This window comes from Urocampus carinirostris, chromosome 1 (assembly GCF_059441175.1).
Source record: "Urocampus carinirostris isolate Australia breed hairy pipefish chromosome 1, RoL_Ucar_1.0, whole genome shotgun sequence".
NCBI classification, from domain to species: domain Eukaryota; kingdom Metazoa; phylum Chordata; class Actinopteri; order Syngnathiformes; family Syngnathidae; genus Urocampus; species Urocampus carinirostris.
Genome location: NC_142349.1, coordinates 32,621,950 through 32,649,041, shown reverse-complemented (window position 1 = coordinate 32,649,041; position 27,092 = coordinate 32,621,950). Strand labels below are relative to the sequence as shown.

At 38.0% G+C, this 27,092-nt stretch overlaps 1 protein-coding gene across 1 annotated transcript in view; it reads left to right on the top strand.

The window, feature by feature from the left end:
• Nucleotides 1–2,019: 2,019 nt before the first annotated feature.
• LOC148374365 (polyamine-transporting ATPase 13A3-like) overlaps nucleotides 2,020–27,092 on the top strand; it is a 39,947-nt gene continuing 14,874 nt past the window's right edge. Inside the window, exons 1-20 of the mRNA XM_088335356.1 lie at nucleotides 2,020–2,201; nucleotides 5,274–5,337; nucleotides 6,204–6,377; nucleotides 10,592–10,768; nucleotides 10,851–10,921; nucleotides 11,187–11,270; nucleotides 12,718–12,787; nucleotides 12,884–13,018; nucleotides 13,175–13,247; nucleotides 13,888–14,019; nucleotides 14,202–14,369; nucleotides 16,537–16,694; nucleotides 16,845–17,033; nucleotides 18,052–18,113; nucleotides 20,431–20,569; nucleotides 20,758–20,835; nucleotides 20,942–21,092; nucleotides 22,439–22,559; nucleotides 23,248–23,372; nucleotides 24,674–24,831. Of these exons, the coding sequence (XP_088191482.1) occupies nucleotides 2,143–2,201; nucleotides 5,274–5,337; nucleotides 6,204–6,377; nucleotides 10,592–10,768; nucleotides 10,851–10,921; nucleotides 11,187–11,270; nucleotides 12,718–12,787; nucleotides 12,884–13,018; nucleotides 13,175–13,247; nucleotides 13,888–14,019; nucleotides 14,202–14,369; nucleotides 16,537–16,694; nucleotides 16,845–17,033; nucleotides 18,052–18,113; nucleotides 20,431–20,569; nucleotides 20,758–20,835; nucleotides 20,942–21,092; nucleotides 22,439–22,559; nucleotides 23,248–23,372; nucleotides 24,674–24,831 (2,388 nt within the window). The 5' untranslated portion in view covers nucleotides 2,020–2,142. The remainder of the gene's footprint in view (nucleotides 2,202–5,273; nucleotides 5,338–6,203; nucleotides 6,378–10,591; nucleotides 10,769–10,850; nucleotides 10,922–11,186; nucleotides 11,271–12,717; nucleotides 12,788–12,883; nucleotides 13,019–13,174; nucleotides 13,248–13,887; nucleotides 14,020–14,201; nucleotides 14,370–16,536; nucleotides 16,695–16,844; nucleotides 17,034–18,051; nucleotides 18,114–20,430; nucleotides 20,570–20,757; nucleotides 20,836–20,941; nucleotides 21,093–22,438; nucleotides 22,560–23,247; nucleotides 23,373–24,673; nucleotides 24,832–27,092) is intronic.

Genomic DNA, 27,092 nt, shown 5'->3' with positions numbered 1-27,092 from the left:
AGAAGTGCCACTTCCGCGTCACGAGCGACCTGCTCCCCACAATCAACGATCACTGGATCATGGGTGCCAGCTTACATCTCTTTTCAAATAAAACTAAGAAACTAACGCAATTGGGTTCCCGTCTCCGTTCCTGGTCCTTGACACAAAGCTATGTACCTCAGCCGAAATGCACATTTCCGAGTAGAAGGACACACAGGTCTTTGATTCTGTTCCTCGGGTACCTGGCACATTTGGCTATTTATTCAGACTAAACCATAATAGATCCACCTGTTTCGGATTATGGTAAAAAATATATTCTACTTGTCCTGGAAGCGGCGGCCCTCACAGTCAACTTTCCCTTTTTTTAAAATTTACAGTCGCCATGTCTGAAATGGGGTGGACTAAAATATTCACAGAAAACCGAGTGCAAGGTGGCAAGGTGGCAAAAGGGCTACTGCCATCATCTGGGGAAATGGTGATTATTATTTATTTTGGTACAATTTATTTTATGTTGCTGTCAACATTACTGGCGGGCCACAAACACATTTTATGACAGAGAACGTAGGCCAATAGAATGTTGATTATGGGCTGCAACTCGCACCTGTGCTGGACTTTGGACATGCTTCTGCAGACAATTTATGTCCCTGTCATGTGTTTTATATTTGATAAATTTAAGTCTAGCTTCTTACATAATCCTCTGACCTGAGAAGAATCACCAACCACGTGTTCTCATCGAAGTTATGAGGTAGCATCATCTCGGCTGGTTTGAGCCTTGGCGGAGTCATACCTAAGACTTAGAACGTTGGTACTTAATGCCTACCTGCTTGGTGCTCAGCATTAGGGGTTGGAACTGGGGGATTGGTAACTTACTGACTAAAAATCGGGAAAACGCCAACAAAAAAAAGTTATAAAAAAGGTAATTTTCCCAGGTTAAGGTTACTACATGAATTCTTATTTTTTTCAGGGGCATATCTCATAGTCAAGTCCAGTCATGTTTATTTGTGTCGTCCTTAATCACAAGGAGTCTTAAAGGTCTTCAAAGACCACCAATCGTTGCAAACTACAGACTATTATTACAGCATCCCCTCATCTAAACCCTACATAAGGGCAAGAAAAAAATCAAAAACCTCAACATAGAGAAAATGAAGAAACCTTGAGAAAGGACCGCAGGTGTGAACTGTTTACATAGTTTTCTATAACTGTTCAAACACAGGAATCAAAAAACCCTAATCATAGAATTTTTGTTTTGGAGGGCAAACAAATGTTTTTTGAACTGAAATGTGCTTACCTCTCAAAACAACTGTCTCCCTTCTTTGCACGATGAGTGAATGGATGCCTCTTTAATAATATGTGGTCACATGACACAACTTCTTCTATGGGTTTCTCAATGACAGGGATGGCACTACTTGGCCATTGGCACAAATTACCCCACTCTCCCCTACAAGTATTTTCACACACACGCTCAACTACTAGACTTACACACTACTATACTCAAACACACACTATTGAAGACTCTCATACCATTTGGAGTCTTTGCAGTGTATTTTAGGTACATGGAAATAACATTCAGTTGTATTATACCAAGGAAGAGTAAAACGGCTAGATTATCTTTAAAAGTTCTAATAAGATAGTATGTTTCCGTAGTGCAGTGGTTAGCACATTTGTAAATCAAGAGAAAGAGAGACCAGGTTGAAACAGATGATGTCCTGGAGAGGGATGTGTGCCACCAGGCTGTACTTGCCCAAGAAACACCACAGGAATATGGTTCCCCCACAATCCCAGTGGCAACCAACTATATATGATAGTACAGAAATTATTTGTAAAAAACATGTACATCAAGAACAGTATTTTTATTTGCTAAACAAATACTTAAGCTTGTCAAACTGAGTTGGTTTTGAGTATTTAATAAAACGTTAAAAAATACATAAATTAATGTTTCTCACCGTCTTTGAAACGCGACACCTGAGAAAAACTAAGGATTACTGTTAAGTATTTTCTTCCACGCACGTCACGCAGGAGTTGAAATTTGTGGGCAGTCCCTAAAACAAAGTAATGGAGTAGTGACTATCCAACGTCAAGTCGACATCTTCTCTCTCTTTAGAGGTGTGTCTTGATTTTTCGACCCGACTAATTAAAAAAAAATGTCGAGCTACAGGTAGACACATGCACACTCTTCTCATTCTGTGTGTGTGGGGAAAGACTCGCCACGGAAAAAATAAACGGTAGGATATGAATAGTTTCCTATTTGTGCAATCATATTGTATTGTAATGTTGCCTTTCGTGGGTGTTGAGGATTGAACATAATTGACTTGTAATTTTTAATGAGCGGTGATAAGTAACGACTTCGACGATTCTTGAAATGTTGATAAACTAATCGATAAGTGTGATTGGAATGGAGCAACATTATCTTCAGCATGCCAGCCACCAATTCTAGAAGCGCCGTAAAGCAAAGCACTCTAAAAATGATCAAAGGCCGATGACTAATTGTGCTCCATTGAGGTTTACTTTCCCTTTTAATACTTGACTCTTGAGGATTTGAATTAGCCTCTTAAAAACAACAACGCGTTGAGGTTTCATTGACAAAATACGAGCATTAAATTGGACTCCTAACATAACCTTATTTATTGAGGCAAAATGAACAAAAAGTGATGGACCCTGATCCTTATCACAAGCACTTATGAAAGCAAACAGAAGAAAGAGTATTTAAGTGAGAAAAACACACAACATTGACAGGCATACAAGAAATGTTGCAATTCTACTACTCTTGACAGGTGCATCGTCTCAATAAATGAATGCAGGCTGCATTATGCAGCATGTTCCTACGTGCCTTTGGTTGACAGCCACATAGTAATTACTAGGTTGAGTCACCAGCAGCGGCGGGACAAGGTGTCAACACTACACTTAACAATGCAGGGGTGTCAAACTCGGGGGCCTCATGTAAAAAAACAACACAATTTTTTTACGGTGGCTAGACTAATAAATTAGTGGCATAAAAATTGTGCCTTAGCTGGTGGGCTGGGGATCTTTTAGGAGGCTCACAATTACATTTTGATTCAGGGATGAAATATTTGATTAGAAAACAATCTAGGGACACCCCCCAACATTATTTTCCTTCGCCAAGATTAATGCTCTTGTAGTGTTTATCTACTGTATGTTTGTTAAAAATGTTTTAAAAAAGGTAAAACAACCATTTAATTTGTTTCTACCACTCATTATTTGACCTCGGTAAAGTAATGCAGATTGGAAAGTGGCAAAAACAAACACCAATTAAAATGATTCATTTAATGCTTTCAAAGTCTTTCCATTTATTTTTCTTATGAAAATGTTAACCCGAATAAAGGAATTTTGCTGTTAAATTTCATATCTATTAGAGAACAGAGCTGAAAGTTCTTTTGTCCTTTAACGAGGGGGATATGGCTGTGGTATATCTGTATACCTGTATACAATTCACCTAAAATCCCAATCCAAGATGTACCTAAAATAAATTGAATGCTGTTCTAGAACCGTTTGGAGAACATGGACAGTTTTGGTCGCTTTTGAAAGATAACACTCTGTTTTTCTGTCCCCAACTGAAATAATTACTACAAGTGCTACTAACATTGAGTGATATAAGTTGGAACATACAGAAATAGAATGTTTTTATTCTCAGCAGATTTTTTTTTTTGCAATCACATGCCTGCAAAATAGTGTAGCTTTGGCATCTCAGCTGGGAAACAGCTGGGAGAATAGCATGAAGCCTTGCCTGGTCCCAGGTCAAGTTTGATCACGATTTGAAAACTAAACATAGTATTTTATTTATTTTTCTAAAGGTATTTCAAAGCGTTTGCAAAAATTGCCATTTAGAGACTACCAGTTTACAGCCCTAAACTTTGCAACTGTGAATTTTACTTGGCCAATTTTTAGATATTGTGAAAAGATTGTGAATGTCTGACTTCTCTTTCTCGAAGTCAATCCATGATTGTGCACGTCTATGTAATCACGTGTATAAATGGATCCCGGGTTGGATGTATGCACGTTTATTTTTGGCTCTGATTCTAATACAGCCCGAAAAATTGCATATAATTACGTTGGGAATTTAATTGGCTAACCAATGTGTCAATCAACATTTTATTCAGGGCAATATTGGCTAAAGATGATTGAAGCGGAAGTAGTTCACACATTTTTTTCAATACAGGACCTCAAAGGTTACGACAGGCTAAGGACCATGAAAAAAAGCTTGCAATTGGCCACGAGTGGTGTCAATCAAAAGGTCAGAAGCAAATTCGGGAATCATCTGACGAGTCTATTTATTTTTAAAGGGGAATTATGGAGCGAAGCGAACTATTACAACAAGGATCGTCAAACGATGCAAAAATGCTTTTAAGCGGATTATTTTTTTATCTGTTGGCATTATTGTGTGTTTTGGAGTAAACATTTTACAGGCTTGGTTTCACTAGACTCTTGTGAATGTAACCATACCATGTTTGTGTATAATCGCTACTTTGGTGGAATTTCACAGCACTTTTGGGTGAGTTATACTGGCTTAATAGTTTCAGGGTATCTTGTTTCAGACTAATCGTGCTATTTTTCTGACAAGTATATTTTGAGCCATCCAAATGTCGATATGATTGATATTCAGCTTGTACTTGGTTCATTTTGATACTATTGTATTGGTATCTATACTGTGCTCCCATTACAACTATCACTATGATAATGTTAATAGTTCGTAGGGCAATGCATAGATTATAACTTTCAAACTTGATCAAATTGTGTTATTTGCACTTCTGAATTTAATTTCAAAATATTGTGTAACGGAATATATTAAAATTGTCTTGTTGACATTGTAATAAAGTATTCATATTTTTTGTTGCACTACCGCATTTTTTGGATTGACTTCCTTTATTTTTTTTCTGAAAAAAATGGTTGTTGTAATTTATTTTATTTTTATACTGGTAGTTATTTTCATGGTATCGCTTTTACTATCTTCACTTTGACTTAATTTTCAAAATATTTTGCAAGGGAAGGTTTTATAGTTGTCATGTTGACTTTGTTCTATTTATATTTTCGTTACGTTGCTGCTTTTTTTTGTTTGACTCTCTTGACTTTGGTTATAGTGGAAATATTTACATTTACCTCTTTATACTGTAAAGTTTTCATTGTAGTTATTTATTAGAAAACAGATCGTCATCGATTGACACTTCCCTGTATTTACTTTAATTTGATGGATTACCAAAAATTCCAATATCACCCACCCCTACTGCTTGAGTGCTTTTAGAACAAGACAAGACGATCACAATGATTACATTTTTTTTCAGCTCCTTTGTCAAAATGAAAACCAGAAAAATGAAGTTCATCAATCAAGACCAAGAGGACGAGATGGTAATTATTGTCATCTATTTATCCTTAGGTAACCTAAATTTTAAGATGAGTGATCCAGTCAAAGTTAAGGATTCTTTTTTGGATGACCTAGGTTTGCCTGCAGAAGTTGCTAGATGAGAAACGAATAAACATATTGGAATTATATTGTTTGCCTAAAGCCACAAAATGTAAAAATCCATCCTGCAGCTGGCATCTTTTGGGATGCAGAATTTCGGCCTGAATCTGGTCTCATCTGTTTTACGATTTGAGTCTGAAAATACATGTCTAAAATGGTGTATTTAATCCAGGCATGTCAAACTCTGTTTGGTTCTGGGGCTGAATCCAGACTTTATGTTCTCAGGTGGGCTGGATCAGTAAAAACATTTCAAGGCCAAATATTCAGCTTTGTTTTTCATTAAGCCTACATTTGTAAGAGTTTTAGCAGTGAACCGGCAATAACACCAGATCAAACTCCGAGGCTGGGTCTTTAACATGAATTTCTTTTACACCTTTAATGTCCTCTAGCGGCGGGAAGGAGTATTTTGCTTGTATTTGTTAAAAAACTCATAAATTTTGATAGACATGAGCTAGTCTTGCTTTTTTTAACGTACTCAGAAAGTTACGGCGGGCAGGATTAAATCATCAAACTGGTCGAATCTGGTCCGCGGGATGTGTATTTGAAGCCCCTTGTTTAGCCCATCCCACTGGGACCAAATTAGTTCAAAAACAGTTGTTCCTGTTTTGCATTATCCAGTACAGTCCCCAGAAAGGCATTTTTCTTCCTAACGTCTTGAAAAATATATTTTTAAAACCTTCACTTTTCAACCCATTTGGGCGAAAGCTTGGCCTTAGTTAATTATATAAAATGTCTTTATTTTTGGATGCAGGAGTTGTGGGGTTACAGGCCCTGCCTGTGGAAGATGATATTGGTGGGCGTCGGTGCAATTTTCTCAGGTGGTTTTCTGCTGCTGTTGCTGTACTGGCTCCCTGAGTGGTGCGTCCGAGCCACCTGCACACTCAGTTCGCCAGGGCAAGCGCACACACTGTTACTCAGGACGACGGTAGGCTTGGGTAAAATTTGTTATCCTGACTTTCTGAAAGATTTTACTTCTTCCAATGCACATCACATCAAAAACAACAAAAAAGAAACATTCACAGTAAAATAACAGGTGTCTATGAAACACCAAAATGGTCAATTTTTAACTCTACCCCAGTTAATATATGGTCCTTATCTACAGAGTGTAAAATGTACGCTTACAAGAGTTATTACTGTATTTTCCGCACTATAAAGCTCACCAGACTATAAGGCCTCACCCCCCAAAATAGCTTTTGTGATATTTCTATCATATACCAAGTGTATCGGACTATAAGGCGCATGGAATAAAAGAGCTAGAGTTGCATAATAAATAAAAAAGGTACTATATTTCTATATTTGTGAATTGATTGAGTCCTAATATATCACTGAACATTATTGCAGTTAACACTGTAAGATGATAAAATAAATGAGAGCCTCTAAAAGAAAAAAAGTTTAAGCTATTAAAGTAATATCCAGTTTCTTCAAATTCAACATGTATTTTTTTTTAAAACTTGTTACATGACGCATTCATCCCAGTAGTCTCGGCAGCTTCACCGCACATTGGGAGGCAAGGTTGAGGGTGTGTACGTAGCACATGTTGTGAAGAACTGTCCAGCAAGGGAGATATTAGCTGCATTGTCTGTGATTAATGCAGCGTCTTTCCCTTAAATGTCCCACTCTGCTGCTACGCTATGAAGCAACTTGGCACCATTTGGCCCTGTGTGACAATCTGACATGACTCTTGTTTGGATGCAATGTAATGGGCTGTTAAAGGGACATAGGACTCTGTTGCCCATGATGTCCAAGTGTCACACATAGGGTACGCTGACATGCCTTCGCGGGTCGTTTGTGTTGGTTAAAGATGATATCGGGGCGATGGCGCAAAAGATCTGCATTCATGTTAGTCATGTTACCGCAGTGGGATAAGGGTCTGCGACAATGTTTGCAAACAGTTTTAGTCTTGTCTAGCTCCCTCTTCCTGGTAACTGTATAAAAAAACAAAATGTGTCCATTCTTTGGCGTTACAATTTATGGACGCAGGCCTTAATTTTTGTTCCTCGCATTTTCCACTTTCTTTTGCTTTCCCGCATTATTTTTGTGCCGTTTATGATGTCACAAAAATCGGTTCTAAGGGAAAATATATACACCCCTACTGGATCCAATCCACTAGGCCAATAGGGATACAGATGAAAAGGTATTACATTTTATCTCATCATCACACTCTTTTTAGGCACAGTACCAAGTTATTAATGTTTTTTGGGGGCCGGGATACAAGGATATTGCTAGACATTAAACCCGTTTTTGGTACAGAGATCCCTCAGTTTTCACAGTTAATGGGGAAACCAAATCCACGAAGTAGCGTTTCACCTTCAGGAAAGCCCCCAAGGTTTAAACTTGCCTCAAAATGACGTCATTACCAACTGAGAGTATACGGCTGTAAAAAACTACAAATTTAAAAATAATAACGCACGACACATAATTGCAGTTGAATGGAGGGTTTTATTGTCATTATAGAAAAGTGTAATGAAATTGGATGAGAGAGAGTGCATGGAGATGTGATGCTACAGTAAACTGTAGGCATCAGCTACTTTGCCCATGTGACAAACCGTGGGCAACACCATCAGGAGACACATTGGACCCTACGAAGAACTGTTGTAAACTGTGCACAGACAGGAACTTCACTTGTATCGTCATGTCACAAGATCACCAAGACTGGTTATGATTATTCTCCAGTGCAAAGTCCAAGGGGGCAGAAGGGAGAGGAAGACCAAAAAAGAACTGGGCTGAGAACATCAAAGAATGGTGCCAACTTTGCCATAACCCAAAATCAGGCAAGGAACAGTCAGCACTGGAGAAAGCTTAGTTGCATCCTCATTGGTGCCACGACGACCAATGCGGTCAAGATCTGTGAAAGTTAAAAAACAAAATTTGAAGGCTTCTCTTTTCAGAGGAAGAAGGCAATTTAGATAGCGGCTGGCTAGCAGTGTGCTAGCATCGGGTGTCCTCGTTCTGAGCCAAGTCTCAACAACGATTAAGATGGGAGTTTCAAATGTTGGCCGGTCAAAATCGTCCCTAGGTGGGAATGAGCGAGTGACTTGTATGTCTCTGTGTGCCCTGTGACTGGCTGGCAACCAGTTCAGGGTGTCCCCTGCCCACTGCCGGAAGGTAGCTGGGATGAGTTCCAGTACCCTGCAACCCTAGTAAGGATAAGTGACGCAGCAACTGCATGGATGGATAGATGGAGTCCCGAATGTAGTGGTTTCCCAAAAATTGTTGCTCCAGGTCATTTGTTTCATGGTTAATGGATCTACCATTGCAAAAATACAGGCTCTTTAGGGGTAGCTTGTAAGGGTTTTCAGCTTAGCCGTTGCAGTAGGCTGCACCGCCATCGTTGCTATTGCTTTCTCTCCCGACGCCACCTCTGTCAAAACCCGGACCAGATAACAATCTATGGAGCACCCGGTGGTGAGCAGCATTCTTTTGCGTTCTTCAATTCATCAAGTTCAATTTTAATTGATGAATTTCTTTTCAATGTAATGAGCCACTAAAAGATAGCGGCCACTATTCTTCCCAGTTTATTTTAATTCGGGACATATACTCTGCATGCCCACTCAGTCTGTTAGGCTGCACTATGCTGTCAGTCAATCACAGTCGCACACGCAAACTGCTACGGCTGCCTAATACACGCACACACTATCTGCTCCATACAGCACTTGCTGAAAGCTCTCTCCGACCAAAATGCAATATACATCAATATCTAACACTAAGGACAATTCCAACTAAAAATCTGCAAAGAAGTAAACCAGCGATAACCAAAGCACAAAGTAGCAAGAGGTATCTTTACTAAAAAAGGTTAGGGGAGATTGAAATACACTATTGTATCACTGACTTGCAAAGTCTTTGAGGCCTATTTTGGAATTTCCCGTAAACTGAAAGTTTATTTGTACGGGTGGAGGCCTTCTATATCATTCTAGCCATTTCAAACTCGTAATAAAAGACACTCATTTAACAGCAACTGAAGGACAAATGGAAGCATTGGTTCGACCATGTTTCACAAAACATCGATGCATAACTTGTTTGTAACAACTTTCGGTGCAAAGACTAGAGGGCAGGATTGTACTTGCTCTAACGAGGGAACCCAAAAGAAAGTGGGCGGAACATTTAAGATCGAATTATTTTTTTGCACTCTCAACAGACAATTATTTTCTACACTGGGAAGGCATTTTACTCCTACAGTAGTTGCAGTAAATCTCAAATATGTGAGAGAGACTGTGTAAAATCTATGTGAACTCTATTTTTATTCACCAAGACTGGAGGTTATTTTGTTCAATTTTACTCTGTCTATTGTTGGAAGAATACTAAAAGAGCTTAAACACTTTAAAAATTCATATTTAACTCTGGTAAATCTATTTTGTACTATCTGTCTGGTGGATCAGCATGTTCAAATGTGTCCAGACAGGCTTCATTTAGCACCACAGTACTTAGTGATGATTTATAGTAAATACTGTATTAACACGTTGATGTTGGCTAAAGAAATGCAGCAGAGCAAGTGCGCCATAGGGCATGGCAGATCAAGTGGAAGCCTCTCAATCCCTTAACAGCTTTTAATTGGTCCATAGGTATGCAGAGGAGGACTAAAAAGTAAATTTTAGAATTTTCTGTTTGTTTTATTGCCATGCTGTCTTTAAAGAGAAAAATAAGATAAGAGACTTTCCGGATATACACAAATATTTACAACGTAGTGCTTGGAGATTGGCCTAAGATATATTAGTGCATTGTAACAATAGTGGAATGAAAAAAGAACATTTAGCAGTAACGAAAATTCTCATAAGTCACAAGATAGATTTACTATGTTATTACCAGGTTAAGTATTAAATTCACCCACTTTCATTTTACTCGGAAGTAACAATGAACCAAGCACTGGTGAGCTGTTTTTAGAACAGGTCGGCGAACACCTCAGTTGTTCTTGATTGGTACCACGTTGGAGACCCCTGATATATAGGCTGGTGATTGTCCTGGAGGAGAAACTTTCTCTGAGCCTGTTTCTCCTTGTTTTAAGGGACTTGTAGAGCCCACCAGAGGGCAACAGGTCAATGAGGTGGTGGCCAGGGTGGGAAGTTTCATTAATAATTTTGATGGCTCTGCTGCGGTATTGAAAGCCAGCAATGTCCTCTTGACTGTTTTCATTTTCTTACCCAGGATGAATTCCGACTGTGGGCTCGTGCCAATGTACACGTGATGCTTGCACCAGGCAAGACCCCTTTTGATCGTTTGGATTATCAGCACACCACTTGTCATCCCTACCTCCAGCAAAATCTCTTCGCTAATCAGAAGGAGCAAAATAGAATATGCCACCAAAAAGAGTCTTCCAACATAGTGAGAACTTAACACAATATGTTATTCTGTTTCAGAAATATTACTGGCATGTTAGGTTTATTTTCCTATTTGTTCCGAATAGGTCAAGTACTTCATTCTGCACAACATCAAGTACTACTGGAATGAAGAGGCACAGGAATTTGTAATCTTTAAGTATGAGTCCCACTTGCTAGTACCAGTGCTGGTCCTATTTCATCTGAATATTAATTTCATACTCGATATTAATGGCTGTTATCCAACTTTCAATTACAGACGTGTCAAAACTCACTCATGGTTCTATATTGTTAGCCACTGTGGTATTTTGAGCGAGTAACCAGCTAGCATGTGAATTAGCTCTCTCATGATGCCCATTATGCTTTTTTTCTCTGGAAATTAAATAATAGTGCATAGTAGAAATAACATTTAGGTGACTTTTTAGGGGCTTGGAGGATTCAAAGGTCACTTGTGCAGCCATTCATAGAGACCACAGTGATGGGCTCACCAAAACAACACAGGACTACAGGTACAAACGCTGTTGTTTTTCCTTGAAATATGAAAAAAAATAAAAGAAACCCTCAAATAAATGATATACTTGCTTGTTACAATTGGGCTTCATGAATAATCTCAAATGTTTTAAAGGTCCCTTTAATACTTCACAGTGCCCCTTTAGCAAATTATTCTACAAAGTAAGCAGAACACTGCACCCGTTCTTACGTCACGTGTTTTTTCTATCAATGGCAATTAAAAAAAGGAAAAACACGAATCTGAATTCAAATAAATTACAAAAGAAAAAACATGGAATTCAACATCAGATAATCATTACTGCCAAAATAAAAAAAATACAAAATCTCATATCATTATTGAATATTTCCTTTTTCAAGGATTTCATAGTAGATAATTATTCTTGAACCAAGACAAACTATCTATATCTGCTTTTTAAGATATAGTAAAATAAGCAAGTGTTCCGTCAACAGGGTAGTAGAGTAATGGTGTGTATAAATATAACTATCTTTGTATATGGGAGGGATTTAATTCATAAAAAAAAATGTTTACACAAATTACCATTATATTAGAAGAAATACTGCTCTTACATTATTTATTTTATGATGCAGAATGTCAGCATGAAAAGTGTCATGAAATGTTATTCATATACCTAGGCGTAATAAGATGTGTCCTTGGCTTGGAGGTAAGATCATAAGCCTGAGCCCGACCCGAAATCTGGGTTGGGCCGGGCCTAAAATGTCAATCATTATGTTCAGGTTCTGGCCAGGCTTCTCTCTCACAGGGTTTTCTTTTTTTTTTTTTTTAATCATCCACTTTTTTCCTTGCAAGCATTCCTTACTTCCATGTTCAATGAGAGACTGTTTAAAAGTCAAGTCATTTTTATTTGTATAGCCCTTAATCACCCATGATGCGCGTTTGCTTGCCTCAAAATTTGAATAACACTTTTAATGCATACAGCCTCTTTAATTTGAATTTAACAAAGTAGCAGATAGTTTTTACCAAGGATTTATCTCATCTCATCTCATCTCATTAGCTGCACCGCTCATCCTTAGTAGGGTCGCGGGGTTGCTGGAGCTCATCCCAGCAATCATCGGGCAGTGGGCAGGGGACACCCTGAACTGGTTGCCAGCCAATCGCAGGGCACACGGGGACAGACAACTCACTCGCTCAGTCACACCTAGGGACAATTTGGACCGGCCAACTCACCTGAAATGCATGTCTTTAGAATGTGGGAGGAAACCGTAGTGCCCGGAGGAAACCCACGCAAGCACGGGGAGAACATACAAACTCCGCACAGTAAGGCCGGATTTGAACCCACGCAGGAGGTTCCCACGACCTCAGAACTGTGCCGCACATGCGCTAACCACTGCGCCGCCGTGCTGCCTCCAAGGATTTATATTAAATTATATTTAAATAGTATTTTTGTATTTGTCAAAACTTGTTCTTCAACTGCTTGTTGTCAACAGAGCTCTATTTTTTGGCAAGAATGAGATTGACGTACAAGTGCCATCTTTATCAACACTCTTTATAAAAGAGGTATGTTTTGCTCTTAAAAACATTTGAATATTTTTTTGTTTTTTATTTCTCTCTCGCAATTTTATTAGAATTATAATACATTTTTTTTCTTTCTAGGTTTTGAACCCATTTTACATCTTCCAGCTCTTCGCTATTATCCTGTGGGCTGTTCAGGGCTACTTCCATTATTCTCTCAGCATGTCGATCCTTTCTTTAATTCTAATAGCTGCAACTTTGTACAGTGTCAGAAAGGTGAGCAAAATTGGACCATATATTTCCCTATTTAACAATTCCGCATTAAGCTGCCCTGTGAGATGATATTATAATTGTAGTAGTAGTCTGTTTCAAGATGATCGTTACCATTAGTCTCTGACTTTTATCTTTTTTCTCACCTTTCTCATTTTGCAGCAATTTGTTAAACTGCATAAGATGGTGGTCGAGCACAGTATGATGCCAGTTTCAGTGTGCAGAAGAAAAGAAGGCATGTGCTCCATTAGTTCCCTTAAGATTTGTTTTAACTGTACACAGTGTTTTTTTTTGACTTTTCAGTGCTACAATTGTTTTTTGTCTGTTCAAGTTAACTGATGAGTAGTCAAACAAATAAAAAGACAACATTTGGGTTACAAGGAAAACAAGTAGACAGAAAAGGAAAAAAAAAAAACACAAAACTGCTGTCTTCCACAGATCACGCCCAAACCCTCACACAGACGATACAAGCTACAAATAACTCAGCACTACACCATAGAAGTCAAGACACGTTTATTTGTTTAGCACGATATCACAAAAAAAGTCTCAAAGAGATGCACTGACCACAAATAAATGATCCCTCGACCTGAAACTGACATGAGGACATGGGAAAAAAAACTAAAAAGAACCTCAGCATGAGGAAAATAAAGAAACCTTCAGGTTTTAGTGATCCGTCCCTTGATAACTTTACACAGTTGAGCAATACAGCCAAACTGACCCGCTTCCGAGGTAACTGGTGAAAAATCTTTTTGGTATCTTAGTAATTTTGTGATCAGAGTAAAGATACAACTTTAGTGGTATTTTTTTGAATAATTTGTGAATTCCAGGCTATAGAGATTGTCAGTAATCACCATGGTTCTCTTTTCAAACTTCAGATTTGGAACATGTCATGTCGACTGAGCTCGTGCCCGGTGATGTCATCACGATTCCAACCAATGGAATGATCATGCCCTGTGATGCCGTGCTCATCTGCGGCACTTGCATTGTGAATGAGAGCATGTTGACAGGTAACTGGGTCTGGTCCTGGGGTACAATACTTTAAATAACTCACTTGTCTACTGTTATTACATGCAAATGTAAGAACCAGAACAAATGTACTTTCACTGCCATGAAGTAGTTTGAATATGAACGTGTCACTTTTCTCATCAATTTTCAATAAAGATCCTAAAGTTGTCATTCTGTTCTCCAGGAGAAAGCGTACCTGTCACAAAAAACAGTTTGCCGAGCTCAGGTAAGGACGGCGAGAGGCGCTACACTCCAGAGGAACACAAGCGACATACTCTTTTCTGTGGATCGCATGTCATCCAAAGCCGTTACAGCGCTAGCGAGCCGGTGAAGGTTCTTGTGGTCAGAACTGGTGAGGCCAGTGCTTTTCAAGATGAGCAAATATTTTGAAACTTCTGCTAGTTTCTTAAGCTTGGACACTTATTACTAATGTAATAGTAAAACAACTGCACAAATTGCTGTTTGGGTATATCCATGAATTGACAGCTTTAGAGCCAAATGTTTCATGCATAGTTTATGCATTATTATTAGTGATGTCAAAGTTCAATTTTTTACTCAAAAATTAAAGTTGATGATTTTATTATATCGAGTTAAATCAACATAAGAGGGCAGCGGTTGGCAACATTTTTGACTGAAAGAAAGCAAAACATTTTGAATTTATATATATGATACACATAAATTTACGCCAACATTCAACACAGCCACCAAACCCTTTCCCAAGACAAATCTAAGTTTTCGGTGCATTTTATTTCACTGTATGATGTTTGATTTGATCAAATCTATGAAATAATATTACTGCGAATGAGAAGGACACGGATGTATTTACCTTCAGAGGAGCTGGGCAAGAGAGAGAAAGTGCGCTCTGTGCGCAGAAATCCGCCCACCCCAACTGCTCAACTAGTCAAATTGATCTGCGTGCTTGGGTGTTTACAGTTTGTTCTGTAGGATTTTCATCATAAAGTGTCTCAACAGTAAACGTCGTCTAATAAGCTTCCATATACAGGATTCCATACAGACACGCAGACAAAATGAGAGGTCAGTTGGTGTAACACCATAACAGTAATCGTTGAGAGTTTACCCTATATAATCTTGACCGAACCATTTCTTCAAAAGTGTTGCTTTGGCTTTACATATATTAAGTTTGGGACGATAACGAGAAAATTAATGTGGATTTAAATTGATTTCCGATCAAGATGTACTAATTAAAAGAGCTAGCTTAAAAAAATGTAAAACCATATCTGGCTCGTAAGTTGAACGTTCCTGCCCCAAGGCCTAAAGCTTTAACTTGACGGTCCAAATAAATAAAGTGCTGGCTGCACTCCTGTGTGGACTGTGATATGCTGTGAGGTTCGTGTCTGGTAAGACGGTCAGATTTACAAATAAATGAACCTACATCTATCTTATTCGTCATTTGATTGGCAGAGCAAGAAAGCATTACATAAACGGTAACACAGAAAAATAAACGTTTTATTGTCTTATTTTAACTTATAACTGAAGTCTCTGCACTGCTTCTTTGGAATAAAAGCATCATTAGATGGGTTATCCTCCATTATAAGAAAAAAATACTAGTTGCTTGGCTTGATCTTAGCTTCCTAATAGTATCACTAATTCTATGATTCAGGACTGAAGCGTCTGCCAAATCTGAATTTTTGGTCTTACTATCGCCCTCTGCTAAGAGGCAAGAGAATTGCATGCCTCACCTGGCAACTGCAGACGCTCAGCACAATCATACATAGCATTCCTATTGTCTTAATAATATTCATAATGTAATAATTCAGACATTTTCAAAAAGAAAATCTAAAAATTGTGAAGAGAAATAACTTAAAATAACGACAAAAATGTATTCATCTGTCTGAAAGTTCTTACTGTGTTTCTGGTCTTTTCAAAATTGCAAATCTAGCACTGTTTATTAGTCAAGACTCAACAAACAGAAGACAAAAAAGGCTAAAAGAATAGCAGTTTTGGGGAATATTTACCCTGATCTTTTTTAAAGTCCAGTCTTCATTGTTAGGAGGTGGTGTCCTTCATTTTTCCATAGTCAATCCCCTTTTTCCCCATTTGTCCTTAAATTGGCTCTCATGTATTCTAATTAAAAATTTCTTCTCACATTGCGGAGCTCTCGTTTGTATTCTAATCTTGTTATAACTTTCTTGCTTGCTGTCAGAAAACTTTTTTACCAGGTACGCATCCTTATTCTGCAATATTTCTCCTGATAGTTTCCCCTATTCGAGCACCTAGAATGTTTTGGGTATCCCATATCCCACAATTTTCTTTAAAGCCTGCCATAATTTCTCTCTGTAGTCTTGTATTCTTTGACAAAGCCAAACTGTATGCATCTGCTTGGTGTCTGTCTGTCTATATGCTCTCCAGCATGGCTACTGAACTGGCAAAATGTAAATTATTATTTTTTTAATGATTATAGTTATTTTTGAAATGGCTTAAAATCACAGGATATGAGTCCTTTAAAACCCCCATGTCATGCATTAAATTGACATTTTCTGTTTTGCATGACCCAATAGGCTTTAATACACAGAAGGGACAACTTGTGCGCTCCATCCTCTACCCTAAACCAACCAACTTTAAGTTGCACCGTGACACTACACATTTCCTGATGTGCATGGTGGTGATGGGAGTGCTGGGTTTCTTCTACACCATCGTTGTCGATGTCATTTTAGAGGTATCGCTTTTCAAATTCATCACTTGCGTCTCATTGCATTTCGTGTGGCAGAAGCCTCTTCCACTGTCATTCAAAGGACATGACAAAATAAATAATTCAGTTGAATCCTGTGGAATAGTAAATGTAGTTCCTTTTTTTCAACTGGTCCAGCTTTCTGTTCAAGCCCTCATCTTGGACGCCTTAAACCTTATCATCATTGCGGTTCCTCCGACCATACCCATAGCCCTGACGGTCGGACTGGTGCATGCACAGCGCCGCATGAAGCAAGACTGCATCTTTTGTCTCAGTCCTCAAAGGATCAACATTTCGGGTCAGGTGAACCTCGTCTGCTTTGACAAGGTGGGTCCAATCAACAGCTTTCATCTCGATGCATTCTGCATAATTAAATTGAATTGTCTTTATTGTCATTGATATCAATGTTGTGAAACATTGTATGCAACGAGAGTGGACATTACACTCCCGGGTAAATTTGAAATAAAGGCTTAAAAGAGAAAAATATAAAGACTGTTATGATGAATAGGCAAAATAATTTATAATGCAGTGCTTAGAAGCTGGCCTAAGTTATAATAATTGTGCATTGTAACAATGGTGTAATAAAATATGTGCAATAATACCATACCAATGATACCAAACAAGTCTCAATGTATATATATATATATATATATATATATATTTTTTTTTTTTTAACGGTTTTGTGCAATGACATTTAGCAGCAACAAAAAAACACAATACATCACAATATATATGTTTTCACGGTTAAGTGCCCTCATTTAGGGTGGTGATGGCCCTGGGGAAGAAGCTGTCTCTGAGCGTGTTTGTCATTGTTTTAGGGAGACCTGTAGCGCCCACCAGAGGGAAACCGGTCAAAGAGTTTAGCATGTTGATGGCTTTGCTGCGGTATTACAAGCCGGCAAAGACCATCGTAATGTTTTTTGTAAGTTTAGAAATCTTTTGAGATTTTAACAAAGCCAGGTTATTGTCATATGATATGAATGGAGGTAGTTGGAATCCTTTTGGTCTGTTCACAATGTTAAATTTTTTCACAAAAAATGTGGGTGTGTCATGTAGTCTGCCCATCTGTGCTTCTGACGTGGGTGTTAACATGAGGTGTTTGCTGGGTGTGGTTGGTGAGTGACACATTTTTTCCCAACAGTCTTTCACAAACCTTAGTGTGAAATAATTTTGTATGAAACTATTTCAGACATTGTTTTCTCAGTTCCCGTACAAACTCATTGTCTTCGAGTAACCCTTTGAAGTCTCCTTTTATTTATAGGACAATGATATTCTGTTTTGTGTTCCTGTATATCCATTGTGAGTGATGACCTTATTTGAATTCCTTACTCTCATTATTTTCTAGACTGGCACGCTTACTGAAGACTGTTTAGACCTGTGGGGTGTTCAAAGAGCTGAAAGTGGCATGTAAGGCTTTCTAACCTCTTTTGGAAACATCCTTATTAGGGGTGTCTTGATTCTATATAAATATCTGATAACAGTTTAATATCATCCCCAAAACCAGCATTTGATCCCAAATCTTTTCTCATTTTCTATCCATCAGCGCCATGCATAGATCACGGAATCACAAAAACAGCAGGACCTTAGGAGTTAGCCTTGTGAATTAGCCATCGAAGAGTCGGCGTAAGACTCTGGAATGATTTAAAAAAATAATAGTGGTAGTTCTGATTTAAGTATTATGCTACCATGTATATTGGAGTTTGGGGGAAATAACAATGTTCTTTGTGGAGCGTTATCACACTGCTCCAAATTGGGTAATAAACAAAATATTAATAAAAATAACGAAACAAACATCTGTAATTTCATTTAGCTGAGTTTATCATTAAGAAGAATTGACTTTCCTTGCCTAGAATAATGGCCGCGCGGCAGACGAGTGGTAAGCGTGTCCGCGAACAGTTCTGAGGTCATGGGTTCAAATCCAGCTAACAGCCTTCCTGTGCAGAATTCGCATGTTCTCCCTGTGTCTGTGTTGGTTTTCTCCGGGCAATCCGGTTTTCACCCACATTCCAAAAACATGCATGTCGGGTTAATTGGCTGGTCCAAATTGCCCCTAGGTGTGAACGGGCGAGTGAATTGTCTGTTTCTGTGTGCCCTGCGACTGGCTGGCTAGTTTAGGGTGTCCCCTGCCCACTGCCCTAAAATAGCTCTAGCATCCCGGCGACCCTACTGAGGATAATCGGGGTGTATATATATATATATATATATATATATATATATATAATATCGATACAACTGAAAGATGGGTGATTTTTATGCCTGAATTAATAAGTGGCAATATATTAATTTAAACAACAAATCTGAGCTGAGCCAAAAAAGCCAGATCACTTACAAGAGCCGGAATTCCTATCATTAATGGATAGTACCTCCAATAAATGTTTAGCGTCTTTTGGATCAATGAAAATAGTACATTTTTATTGACGGGCACATGTCCTTTGACTAAGACGCCAAATATTAGGTTATCTAAATAGAAAAAAAGTGTAATCTCATCCTGGTTTCTTTTCATTTTGAAAAGAGAAGTATACTTGTATATTGTCTTTATTCCTTTAATAAATTTATATTTATCTATGGAGTAAATGAAAAAATGAGTAAGAGTAATTATTTTAGAAAGGTGCAAAAATTGGATTCCCCCACCTTTACTCCCTTAGAAGTGGCCAGCTTAGTGAAACCATGCAATTTGTTTATTTTTTTTAGAATAAAGAAATCCCAATGTTTGTAATAACAGAACTTCAATGTTGAAATTGTGATGTGAACGGTTCAAAATTCTCTAAAATAGAAAATAACAGAACAGCGTGTAAAATTCCTGCTTTTATCAAACTGGATAAAATCAATATCGGATTGGAATTGAAAATATTCCATTAGTACTTCCCTGGCTGTTACAAATGATAGTTAGCGGTGTTCCTGAGATAACCTTGAAGCAAGTACACAATTTTTTTTTTTTTAATTATATAAATTTTTTTACCACTACAAATTGAGGAGGATATTTCGTTTTCTAAGTCAATTCCATAATTACGCGAAGGCTATTGGGCAGTGCTAGTAAGGCGATAATTAACGGTTGTACTTCTTCTCATGGAAAACAGACTTTATGATTAGTGTCACAAAATTGTGTTTAGGTTGTTGGAAACTCGCAAATCATTACATTTGAATTGTGTAATTAATCCATCAAACAACCGCATTAAAAATATCTTGATCTCAGCTCATAATTACCGTATTCTCCAGACTATAGGGAACACCTAAAAAACAAATTTGCAGGAATTGGAAAGTGCGCCTTATAATCCAGTGCGCTTTATTGACCAGAAATGGGGTAAATAATCTTAAATGCATAATTACAACTAAATGCGTCAACATACAGTAACGATTTGTGAATAAATCAATTCATTTTAGTTCTGAATCCATGATATCTTATTCTTAATGTTCCATTAAATACTATTTTTGTTTTCAGATTTAATTTCCTTAACTGCAAACCTTGCTCCTACTGCAGTTTGGTATTTCACGTGCCTTGTGTATGTATAATATATATATATATATATATATATAAAATTTTTATAAACATTTCTTAAAGTAATATTTTTTAAGGTGTTGCTTAAGGTCCGGAAAATACTATAATACATATTAACTGTCTGATTTAAAAGGCACAGGATGAAGCAACGCTGGATGCTAATAATAATAATGATGTTCGGTATTTTTATCCCCATTATATGACAAATAATTATTCCTGGTCTAACAGTTTTTCAGCTCCAGAGACAAAAATATCTACAGAGACTTGTTTTGCTGCCTGCATGGCAACCTGTCACTCCTTGATCACCATCAGGGGCGATCTCTGCGGGGACCCTCTGGACCTCAAGGTTTTCACTGCCACAGGCTCGGTAAGAAGCGCTTAATGTTAACATGCAAGATTCTATTTCTCTTCAGAATCAACCACTGCTGTGTCACTTGGTGTAGTATTAAATAGTCAAATTTGAATTTGTGCGCTTACGGTTTTGTTCGTTCGTAGATTAGTACGGAGGCAAATCATCCTCAATCTGAGATATGACCCAAAATGTTATTTTTCCAGATTATTGAGGAGGCAACGGAATGCTGTTCTTCACTTTACAATGGCCTAATTTCTGCAGTTGTTCGATTACCTGATCAGGTAATCCTTTAACTTTGGGTCTTTATCAAGTGACTCATAAAGTTTTTATTCTATCATGTCTACGTCTTTGAGAAATGTACATTTCCAAAAATCACTTTCCTTCCAGTCCTGCGAGTTTGGAATCGTGCGCCAGTTCCCCTTTTCCTCAGCGCTGCAGAGGATGAGCGTTGTGGTACGGGGGCTGGGACAGAAACACTTTGATGCTTTTCTGAAAGGAGCACCTGAGACTGTCGTTCATTTCTGCAAACCCCACACAGGTCAGACCTCTCAAATTCAAACACAGTACAGACGTGCCTCATCGTTTGAACTTAATCCAGTCCTGGTTGGAGGTCGAGGTCTGGATTTATATTTCCCATAAAAAATAATGGTCAACTCAATAATCCGTTTGACCCATACGAAAAAGTCCATTTTTTTTTTCAATAAAATGTGTACCTTACCAGCAATTTAGTACTAAACATGGGGATATATATATATATATATAACACTGACATATAAATGTATTAACAAAAATAATAATACCCTGTTATAAACACTTTATTGTACAATTTATATGCCTTTTTGAGCGACATATTTTAAAAGTATCTTTGTTTGCGCTTGTAATGTACGTAATGAATAGCTTTTTATTCTAAATACGACCAGCGTCATTCCAATTAAAATCTTGCTGAATAACGAGTTATGCAGCCTTTACGCACTGGACAAATTCCTTAACTCCGTCATCGGCAGCGTTTAGGTCCGAAATCTCGGCCTTACCATGTCTATTTATGCGTTGGTCATCAAGAGGTCCATGTACTTGTTCATCCTTTCCAGCTCCTGAAATCTCGTAACACTGCCACTAAGTTTCATCCTGCTCTCTGTCGTACTTCAGAATGATGTACAGTTAACCTCTTGTTTAGTTTTAAGCCATTTATTGACATCCTCATTTTTCACCCCTGCCTTGTGCGTATGTCATCTTAACTCTTCCGGAACCATCAACTTATGTTTGGAACAAAGGACCTAGGTTTGGTCTTGGCATTGATGGGAACTGAATAATTACAACTACCCTTTAACCTTACTGTCACAAACTACATATGGTATATACACTCACAGGTGAAAAAGGCATAAGATTTATCTTTTTTTTTAGGTGCTCACATAATATTGAGGGGAACGAAATAAAAATTGCTATAAACAAAAATGTCCCTTTTGTCCATGCCAAACCTACATCCTTGAGCGGAACAACACTACTATTTTTACATATAACAGTTCTCTGCTTAAACATTGAATTTAAAAATAAATCACTTTAAACATTACCTTGCTGCTCGTACCTGCACTTTTCTTTTTAAGATCATCAAAAAAAGCTAGAGCAGTTCCAAGGAGTCTTGATCCTGGCTTCGTCTGGGCCAATCAAAAGCTGAAATTTAATCAAGTGAAGGCAATTTTTTCCTAAATTTTGGTCAAAGAGTTAATTGGTCGCGGTAGTTGCTGTTAGTAAGCTGAGGGACCACTGTACAGCCATTTTTCAGTGCATTACATTCTTGGGACGTTTGATCATTTAAGTAAACTTACTTTAAACAGAACATTCAAAATATAGAGCTCATTAATGCTGTGCTACTTTTTGTCTTTGCAGTCCCACAAAATTTCACTGAGACTCTCGAGACTTACACCCGGCGGGGCTTCAGGGTAATCGCGCTTGCGCATCACCAACTGGACGATGAACTCTCCTGGCCTGCAGTCCAAAGCCTCAGCCGGTAAATATTTACAATACTCAGAATCATTACATAAATGCCAAAAAGCCCACCTACTTTTTTTTTTTTTTTTTTTTACTAATTAAAGAAGATTTCTAGTAATGAAAGTGCTATTGTTTTTTCTGTGAAACTGTCACTCACTGTTTCACTACTGTAAAATATGAAAAAACAAAAACAAGAATGTGGCTGCATAAATTGGAAATTACTGCATTTTCCGGATACACCTAAAAACCCCAAATATGCCGAAAATCTCAAAGAGCTCCTTATGACCTGGTGCACCTTATAAGCTGCAACATACGGTCTTAACAAAAATGTCCACTTCTTTAACCCTAAGAAAACCTCTGAGAGCCCCCAAACTTGACTGATAGGGTACGTTTGTAAAATCCAGGAATTTTGCCATACATTTTCTTGATACAAAAATTGGAAGGCATTGCATATTCCTCTGTCAAATACATTTCTTCTGCAAGAAACACAAATACAATTATTACCAGAGGGTGCAAGAACTCCAAATTTGTCTTTCTAATTGATGTGCGGCTTGATAATATTTTCATGTGACTACGATCTCATATTGCAGGGAATGGGAAAATAAAGCCTACACATTTGAGAACGGCTAGTTTAAGTTCCAGTACATTTATATAAGAGGATGTAGATTTCCTTCAGTGTTTTTCGTTTGTGTCCTTTGCCCTAACAGAGAGCAGATAGAGACCGACTTGGACTTTCTTGGTTTTATCATCATGCAGAACAAAATTAAAAAAAAGACTGCTGGCGTATTGCTTGATTTACGACAAGCTGGCATAAGGACCTTAATGGTGACAGGTATTCAATTTTATTTGCATCAAATCTTTCCTAAAAATAAGTCTTCTTTATAATAAAAACATCAGTTTTATCTGCAAGTGTTTTTCAACATGTGTTTCTTGGGACCTCGTCCTGGATGCTGCAAGATATTGTCCAAAGTTATTAAATCAAGTTCAAAACTAATAAGTAACTGTTCACAAAAAGCATAGTTAAGTTGATTATCCGTGCCAACTCCAATTAATCAGGGTAACAGTACTCCTCCTTAACAGTAGGTGACAGCAGAATACCATTTGTGCTTCTTAAAGAGTGAAATTTAGACAAGAAGAACACAGTAAAAAGTGTTCTTCTGGCATAACATTTTACTCTTTTTAAGACTACTTGTCATTTTTCACTACATTTTTAAAAATAAATTTCTAGTGAAATAAGAAAACATGATATATATAGAATGACAATTGCTTATTTTTCCAGTAAAATATTAAAAATAATACTAGAAAAGAGCGAAATATTTTGCCAGTAGAACTTTCTTTTTTGGAAGTGTAGGCCTAAATGCGATCTACAAACAAAATACATTTTTTTTAACTAGACTACCTCTTAAACCACACTGTATTATTTAGCAACTCCTAGTGAAATAATAAAACGTCACCAATCAAAACAATATTGATTTGAATAATAAGCAAAAAAAAAAAAAACATGAACTTTCATATAAACTTGAATTTTTAAATTGTCTGCTATGGGTACCTGAAAACCAAAAACCTCACAAAAGGCTGGGCAAAAAACTTAAAAGAAAAATGTAATAAAACATATTTTGGGAATAATAAGCAAAAATACATGAACCATCGAATAAGTGTGCATTTTTTTACACAACATAATGCTCATTTAAAGAGAGCTGACATAATTTTCTGCCAACTTGCTGCTACGGGTGCCCCTAAAACTTTAAAAAGCTGGGGCTAAATAAGTGAGAGTAGAAATCATGCAGTTTGGTCACTTTGAGTCTCTGTAGTTTGTATTCCTTCTTGTCCCTTGTAGCACTTGTTTTCAATTGCACAATAATACACACTGTCCTTTTTAAATACTGATATCTTTTCAGGACAGTACCCTGAGAACAACTTCATAATGTAAATTCCGGCTACCTTATAGTCTGTCTTCACAGTTTAAACTTTTCTACAGACAACGTGCCTCAAGATGTTTTCATTTAAAAAAATGTGCCTTAGTCTCACAAAATGTTTCAAAACAGCAATTTATATTAATACTCAAACACTGAACAGTCTTTAAAATGCCTCCCATGTCATGCATTTTTCAATAAGCTCTCTCTATGCCGCTAGGTGACAACATGTTGACGGCGATTTCTGTGGCAAAAGACAGTGGAATGATTCGCCGCCATGAGAACGTCATTATTGCCGATGCTGTGGCGCTTAGTGGTCCAACACCAGCCCAAATCACGTGGCGCTACTCTGAAAATCCCAAACTCACCAACATTCAGGTAAAACAGAAAAAATATAAATCAGGTTCGTACAGGAGCTTAAAATCCTTGAAAATGCTCAAATTGTAATGTTGTGTTTTTAAAGATTTAAAAATGCTTGAATTTTCGGTTAAGGGCTTGTAAATGCTTGAAATTGTTGCCATGCGACATCATCACTGCTGTCTGGTAGCTTGGCTGTGCCATTGCATTTTTTCTTCCCTCGTGTTCAATGGCAGATGGTATTAGTTTATTTGGGATTTTCTTATGGAGCGTCATCGCCCACTATGGGTTGCACCTAAGAGGACAGGTGCAGGGATTACGTAGCCATTATAGACATTTATTTTGGGCCACCCAAAAAAAAATCAAGGTGGTGGTTCCCAGTGGTAGATTGTAATAGGAAGAACTTCCTGCACCTGAAAATGTAAGCTAAATATTAATGCCATTTTGTCTCTAAAATATATATATTTGCATTTTAAGCTAGATCTAAATATGTTTTTTCATGATAAATGCAAATTTGAGATCAAAAATTGCATATGTAAATTCCATATATATATATATATATATATATATAGCCCGAAGTAAACCCAAAGCTGCATATCAGCCCAGTGCGTACTTTTGTGCCGAAGTGTGCGCGTCTGCACAAAAGGCCCTTCTTCAGCTGAAGTACGCACTGCACCAAGGTGCAACTTCAAGTTTACTTTGGGCTCGGTCCCTCAAATTTAGTGTCTACTTCGGTGACAAAGTACGCGCGGCCCCTAGTGCAGCGCCGAAATGCACACTTAAGCCATGAAACACGTATTTCAGCGCTGAAGTACGCTTGGCGCAAAGGTGCAGCGCTGAAGTGTGTTACCTAAGAATAATATCCATCAAGTAGTAGTAAAAAGTAGTCATCCAAATAATTACATGAGTAAAAGTAAATTCATGCTGTGCAGATCCTCCACAAAGAAAACAAAAAGTTAAATAAAAATGCGAGAGCCAAGTGTGGCCCAGCCACAAATCATTGACATTTTTGGCTGGGTTTGGATCTGGGCCCAAGACCTTACCTCTAGCACTCATGCATCAAGTTATATCCGTTTAGATATTTCAAAATCAGGTGTGAAGGTAATTGTGGAATAACCTACAAGTAAGAAGAGTTGTATTCAAGGATCAGGTTGGCTCTCCAAGGCAAATACTGTATGCTGAATGGATTAAATGGTCAATAAAATATCCTCATTATTGTTCCGTGTTTTGTGTAATAATGACGTGAAAGTCACTGCTCGCAGGATGCTACGTATAACAAGCAACACAATATTCACTGAAAGTTGGGAAGGAACTAAGAAAAATGTTGAAAGAATTCTTAGTTTATTTATTAATGAAATAGACTAGGTTACACAAATTATCCTTTTTCTTGTTCTACATAATCTTGTAAATGGGCGCCAGGTTGTGTTTAGAAGGTTAATTAGCGCTTAATAAGAGTAATTGCAATCGATAATAATTTCGCTGAGGTTGACAGGCATGTTCATCTCTTATGTGTTTTGGTTTGACCCTGAGGCTCACAGTTTCACAATGTTACCTTCATGTAGCTTTGACGGAATTTGACTCCCATTTTTGTGACTCAAAAGAAAGCACATGTACAGGCCTGTCTAAAGTTAGCAGAGAGTCTTAATGATTAGAAATTAAAGTCCTATATGTCTCATCTCTCATCTCATCAACTGTACCACTTATCCTTATTAGGGTCGCGGGGGGGCTGGAGCCCATCCCAGCCATCTCCGGGCAGTGGGCAGGGGACATCCTGAACTGGTTGCCAGCCAATTGCAGGGCACACGGGAACAGACAACTCACTCGCTCAGATAGATAGATAGATAGATACTTTATTCATCCCCGTAGGGAAATTCACACTTCCAGCAGTCTACCCCGTTGTTTATTAATAGATGAACATGATGCCCTAGGGGTGCTTGTAGCGGAGTGGATGACGTCACGCCAGTCCAAAAGTTCGACATCCCTGCGGCAGATGGAAAACTTTTCTTTGTGAAAATCCAGGGATACACCACCTCGTCTGCCAAGTCCGCCTCCTCTCTGATTCCCCCGGCTTTCGTTTCTCTGTTTAGCGGCGTTGAAGCCGGATTGCTCCGGGTAGCTCCGGGTGGCTACACGTTAGCGTCCGGCATGCTAAACGTGAGCCACGTTTCCGCAAAACACAGCAACTGCACTCCCTGTGCGCTTCGATGTTTTCCACCAGCACTCGATGATCTTATTTGGTCGTGAGTTCGCATTTACCATGATTACGGATGGTCACACCTAGG